We start from the raw sequence: 6,598 nt of genomic DNA, 5'->3' as shown, positions 1-6,598 counted from the left end.
CACACTCACACACACACACACACACACACACACACACACACACACACACAATAATCTACTCCACTGACACTGCAACCTTCACCCGGATATATAAATAAGCCTTTACTACAATTTATAAAAGATGTCTCTGCGACCGTGAACACGTAAAACTTGTTAACGAACGCGGCTTTCATAAATTATATGCCTTGTCGACAACCTTTGAAACAATAACAAAATCTCAAAAACGAAAAGACCCTTGCCCAGAGACTTCGTCTCCCGTTTCTGTGTATCTTTATCATTAATAATAATTGTTCTAATGAAGGTAAAAGAACAGACAAAGTTGACTGGGCGAACATATAAACAGAGCCAGAGTACGTTTATGTAGGGCTGATTGTTAACGTATACCCACCACCAACGCGATTCCTATCATTAAAGAGGATGGCTTCCTCGACCATGCCTGCCTTTGCCCATTGGGGCTAACATTCAAGATGACGGATGAGGGTACTCGAATTAACATCTTTACCACATTGGACAAGAACTGAAACCTTTTGTATGCAAGCACAGGAGCCAATCCATCATTCAACAGACAACAGTGTCTGTCATTTCTGCGTATCGAATAATGTACTATAAACATTTCTGTTCATGTTAAGATTGGGCTCCAACAGACAAATAAACACTAAAAAAACCCCATCTCAAACTCAAAAAGGACGCACGGTTCCATACCTGCCTTCAAAACAATGAGGAACTAAAAAAAAACAACACGCCAAGGGTCAGAAACTATTTTGCTTCAGTGCTGTTCCCAGGTTATTCACTTGACTTCACGCTGTTTTTCACACGAAATCCGGTACAACGCCGGTTTCACCTGGATAATAATGAGCATGATTGAAAATAGGCAAGGCAGTATAGACCGATAGTGGTAGCCGCCTTCTCTGTAGGATGTTTACTACTCCAGCAGAAACACAATAGGGGCTCTAGTGGCCTAGAGGTTTAGGTAGGTCCCTGGGTCGAATCCGGGTAGCGACCGAAAAATGATCTTCTCTAAAATTGTGTCTCCTTTCACCTCCTTTCCTGCTCTCTAGCAATGTTCTGTCGTCTGCTTTCGTCTCCACTTTCTGCCCTCACCCCTCACCTCCTTCGCCCCCTCTCTGGGTTCCTGACTCTTTCTGCAGCCTTTCTACTTCTACCCTTTGGCTCCTTCTTACTGCTGTCTTTCAGCTACACCCCTGTTCTTCGGGTAGGAAAGATCTACACACAAAGATCTACATATAGCCTTCTCGGAAAATTGTGAAAAACCTCGGAATTTCCGTTTGCAAGTTGCGCACATTAAAGATCCCTTGGTGGTCTAAAATCGATAAAAGTAAGCTTCGGCTGCCACCCGGGCAAAATTCAAAATTTCCTACCAATTGAAAATATTTGATGTGTTCCGCGCGCTCATATGACCTTAAGCAGTTGCGAGCGCATTAAAACACTTACAAACAAAATTTTAAAAATTAACAAGAGCCCCCCCCCCCCCCCCCCCCGAAACACACGGCACAACAGGGTCTTAAGTCGCACACAGAAGGGAGTTAACATAATTTATTTTCTCCTTGACATTCACCGGGATCGTTTTAGGGGTTCTGAGGCAAAATTCGAAATTCACTCGTACAGAAAAAAAGAGAAAAACCTCCAGCAGGTGTCAAAGTTCGCCATCACCTGCGCGTTAATCAATAGTATATTCAGGCTCTACTGAAAACGGGAGAGCTGACTAGTACTCTACATTGACCGACTTCGGAGAACAGGACAGTTCTTACAGAGGTCAGATCAAGGGAAGCATAAGTTTAGCTTACCCATATTATTTCACATAGAAGGAGAGCTCGCTTCACCAAATGGCGGACTCCATAAACAGGCGGACGTTACTGTTGACAAAACCCCGCAACACCGTGTGCCCGGCAGGGTACCGTACGGGTTTAAGAATCCTCTCAAACCAGTAAAATGGTTAAAAAAAGCGTAATCTCCACTTTAACGTCAGTCTCTGACAAGACTGAACTGTGAGAATTCCAAAACAAAGGAAGGTAAAGAATGCTCTTCCAGGGAATTCGAACCACGTTGATCGGTGTCTTAAGTCTAGAGAGATACCAACTGAGCTAACTGCGCTCCATTAGCCATGTTGGAATCCTGCTGAATTACAATGTCAATGACCTCTGTTCAACGCACCAACGTGGGTTATCTTTCAACATGAAATGTTTTTAAAATTGAGAGGGGTCTACGTATGACCTTAGGGAAAGTTCAAGACAACAACAACAAAAAAAGATGGTCAAACACTTAAATATCACTACAGTACGCTACAAAAACGATACCATTGAAGTACAAAGTTCTATCTGCACAGTACTGTACCTAGTTTTGAGAAATTTGACGCCAACAATTTTGAAGCATGTCAAGCTTTTTCGAAAGCAATTCTTTGAATATCTTGGTAACGACTCCGAAAAATCTTACGATTTTAATACAGCAGATAGGGGGCTCTCGTGGCCTACGGGTTAAGGTGTTCGCAAAAATTGTCAGATAGAACTTTGTAACGCTAAGGTAGCGAATACTTTAACTAACCTTTTGTCCTTCAGCAAAGAGTTAATCACAGCTTTCAGCACTTCTTTCTGCAGTCCTTGGGGCTATGGAAAGGAAATAAACGAACAATCAGATAAATGATAAGGAAAGATACAAGAAGATATGAAAAGGTGATGGAAACGATTTCCCTCATATCACGTACAATATAACTAACACACAGCACACACACACACACACACACACACACACACACACACACACACACACACACACACACACACACACACACACACATACAGTCCAATCTTCAATGCCCGCCCCGACCCCCCTTTCCCAATGACACTTTAAACACAAAAAGAGCAAAAATCCCAAACCAAAAAGCCAGAGCACACAACGGGATTTCCACAAAGTTCAATAATAAATGTCTTTTTGTCGTCTTCCTGCGAGTTGGTCAGCCTTAACTGCGCAAGGCAGAAATGAGCGTATGTACATGTTTTTCACAATAGTGTACTGCGAACGTGTGTTAAAAACACAAAAGTTCGCACACAGACAGAAAGCAGCAGATGAAAAGACGAAAACAACACCAGGAAGGCCCACAACTATGATTTCCACATTGGAAGGCATTTTTATCAAGTATTGCCAGTTTGCTGCTGGATGCCATCGCATTCTACACAGCCATGTCGAAGTTTATCGTCTCACAGACAGTTGTCTTTTTATTTTCTTTACGAGTTTGACCTCCAACAAGGCTTACATTCAGAACGCGAGGAGCTCGGCCTGCCCTTACATAAAGAAGAAAGGAGGGTTGTGGCAAAGCTGAAGCATCAAGGTAATTACATAACATGTACAACTGGGCATACATGTTTATGTACCTTATTAATCAAATATTAAACCTTATAGTGTGCATCGGGTTTATTTGCCAACCCCCCTTTCCGTTTCCACCTTTCAAATCACATTATTATCGAAAAGTAGGGTTCTTGTAAAATCAAATGTTGTTCCTGTTTTTGACAGGCGGTATGAAAAACAGTGGATTTAAAAAAACGTTTTAGAAATGACATATGGACCTTTTTACATGTACAATTATAATCCTAAATAAACAAGATGCATTCTACACTGGGAAGGGAGTGATGAATGGAGGTGAAACCCTTTTACGGGGTACAAACACGCTGAAGAAAAATAGAGACCTTAATGAGTGGCGGTAACGTTATTCGCGAGGGGAAGAGGGGGGTGGGTGTTTACCTATACATTTAGCCATAGACCGCATCAAACTGTTAAATATAAATCCCCCCCCCCTCTCCCCCGCTGTTTTCGCTTCCGTGTCTTACCCCAAGCAGGTGTGGGAGAGGACAATAACAGGCACTGTTTTCCATCTGTTCTCAGGAGCAAACACAAGAGGACATCACATAGCGTGTTCGTTCACACGCGCTCCTGAGATTATACACCCCCCCCCCCCCAAAACCAACAGACACAGACATACCAAAAAAAACAACAACAACCAAAAACAAACCAAAAACACAAAAAACAAGGAAAAAAGGCGAACCCCGCCCCCCTCCCCCCAAAAAGGATTGCTTAGTCGGTTTGCCTGTCAAAATTAGACCTAATTCAGGAACAGGGTTCGGATGATGTAACAACACGGTGTATAGTATAATATGAGGGCTGCGTCACTAAAAACAAGAAAATGGCTACATGTATAAAATGAAAATTTTGTCAAGACTGAGATACAGCTTACACAGTCAGTTAGCCAAACACTCCCTTTATTCCCGACGTGGTCCTCGTGAACAATGAAGTACAGGGTGTCTAAAAAATAGGACCCATTTAAAGAGCAATAACCAGGCCGCTAGTGCACTGATTTTAACAAATCTTCGAACAAATAACATTCAACTAGGGGGACATCACGTTTTCAAATATGAACAAAACCCATTGACGTGTTCTTGGTACGGAATATCAAGTTTTAAAAAAGTCAACCAAATTAGGGTAAAACGTACAATTTCACTTCTTAGAAACGTTCAGCTACAGGGGTGCTAGTTTAGTTTTAGTAAGTATTTTACGGCACTTGTAACACAATAAGGTCATATAAGTGCCGAAAATTAAAGATGCTACAAGAGAGTAACAAAAAAAAAAAAAAAGAAAAAAAAAAAAAAAAGAAAAAAAGAAGGAGGGGAGATAAGGACGATAGACGTTTGATAGGAAAGAAGAAGCAAACCACACCAAAGCACCCGCCAACCGCCCATTACAGGGATGCGATCGGCCCGTTCTGGTTTCAGGACAAGGACAGTAAACCACGACAATCACATCAGATGGATATCTCACCGTGCTGAGAAGGTTTTGGGGAAATTTGGGGAGGAGAAGGAGTTATGCTGTAGAGGTCTGGTTCTGGTGGGATAGGGCCACACCTCCAATGTCTAGAGTGACCCTTTATGTGTGGTTGTAAAAAAGGTTTGGAGAACGCCTTATAGGCCGAAAATTTACAAATGAATGCATGTAGTAACCATATTCCTCTACACGTGAGCCCTTTAAATTATTACCTTTGGGGGGGGGGGGGGTTGAGAGGGTTTACGGAAGCAAGCCACAAACAATCGAATTGCTAAAACTCAATATTGAACAGGACGTCGAAAGAATCGACCCCAAAATACCTCACGCGTTTATTTAAAATTCCCAGTGGCGGATTGGGACGTGTATAGAGAGAAATGGTCAACAATTGGAGATATAAATAGCCATCACCTCCCTGGCATTATATTTTTTGGGGTCTAAATTTGAATTTGTTCTTCAATACACAAATAATGACTAGATCTATTTGAAACAGACCACTGTGGTTGATTTTTAAGAAGTAGCAGTTTTGCGTTTCCTCCAATTTGGTTAAAATTTCAAAAACTTGATTTTATTCAAACACAGTTATCTGATTGATTGATTTTATTTTGGCAAATATAATGTTCCCTTGATTGAATTGAATTTCTTCAAAATTTTGTTGTAATTGGTCTAAAGATGACCAAGTTATTGCCCTTTAAATGGGTCTTTCTTTTTTTAAAAAGACACCTGGTATTTTTCCCATCGTTACATATGTATTATGCATGTCATCCCTGTAGAATGTTATGTCAAGCGACCGAGGAGGCCAATATCTGACGTGCTCAATAAGGTTTGTGTCATCAGTTACATTTTCGCCGGCTAGGTATCGCTGCACTGGTCCAAAAAGATGGAAGTCTGAAGGGGCAAGATCAGGACTGTGATCCAGAAAGCTTTCATTAGGTTCTCTGAAGTCACCAGCAGACCCAGTTCCCATTTTGTCAAGCACATTATTTTGCCTGCATCGTTCAAACAATGTGTTAACACCGACGTGCTGTGCCTTGTGCGCATCTGTCAACTGTGTTGGAACCCACCCATCTGACACTGTTCTGTATTCTACCGCATTAGAGGCACTTCCGTGAGTTGTTGACTTACAAAGATCTGGGACATCAGCAATGTCACGAATTCTGAGACACCTGTCATCACGAATGAGTTTTTCCATGCTTTCAGAATTTGTTTTCGTTGTTGGTAGACAGGTGCCATAAATTGGGCCAAAAACTTGCTTAAAACACTTTCACCACAAACACTTCCAAATTCTGCCTGAATAGGAGTGAGATTTTTTCCCCCTTTTGCGTGAAGAAACCGAATTATAACTGTAATCTCTTCTTCTGGCCGAGTTTGTATAGTGGTTGCTATCTTTGTTGCGATGTAGTAAAATGGCTACATTCATTTAATTAATTTTAATGGTGCACCCAAATAGAGTATTACCTGAACTACTCAAAACTTTTAAAGAATTGAAAAATATTAGAATGACTAAATTAGATAGTTATTAAAATATGACAATTTTCCTGTTATTTCTAGGACAGCTCTCGGAGCTGGAAGGCATACGCCGTACAGTAGATTACAAAAGAAACAAAATAAACACATTTCCTTTGTGTAAGATCGATATGTCTTTCACACCTTTCGTGTTCAAAACAACGCCAGGTATGCGTTCACAATTGAACACAAACACCACACTGACCGCAGTAATACGATCACAAGTAAAACATCTGCATAAACACGCTTACAATGTGACCGGTATCGA

General features: G+C 41.3%; 1 protein-coding gene across 3 annotated transcripts in view; it reads right to left on the bottom strand.

Moving 5' to 3' along the window:
• LOC101859018 (probable E3 ubiquitin-protein ligase HECTD2) overlaps positions 1-6,598 on the bottom strand; it is a 55,073-nt gene that overhangs the window by 26,198 nt on the left and 22,277 nt on the right. For all 3 annotated transcript variants that reach the window (XM_013083102.2, XM_035970030.1, XM_035970031.1), the window contains exon 5: positions 2,560-2,621. In XM_013083102.2, the coding sequence (XP_012938556.1) occupies positions 2,560-2,621 (62 nt within the window). The remainder of the gene's footprint in view (positions 1-2,559; positions 2,622-6,598) is intronic.

Source organism: Aplysia californica, unplaced genomic scaffold, assembly GCF_000002075.1.
Source record: "Aplysia californica isolate F4 #8 unplaced genomic scaffold, AplCal3.0 scaffold00211, whole genome shotgun sequence".
In the NCBI taxonomy this organism is placed as follows: domain Eukaryota; kingdom Metazoa; phylum Mollusca; class Gastropoda; order Aplysiida; family Aplysiidae; genus Aplysia; species Aplysia californica.
The sequence above is the reverse complement of the archived record's forward strand: the minus strand, read 5'-3'. Positions and strand labels throughout refer to the sequence as shown.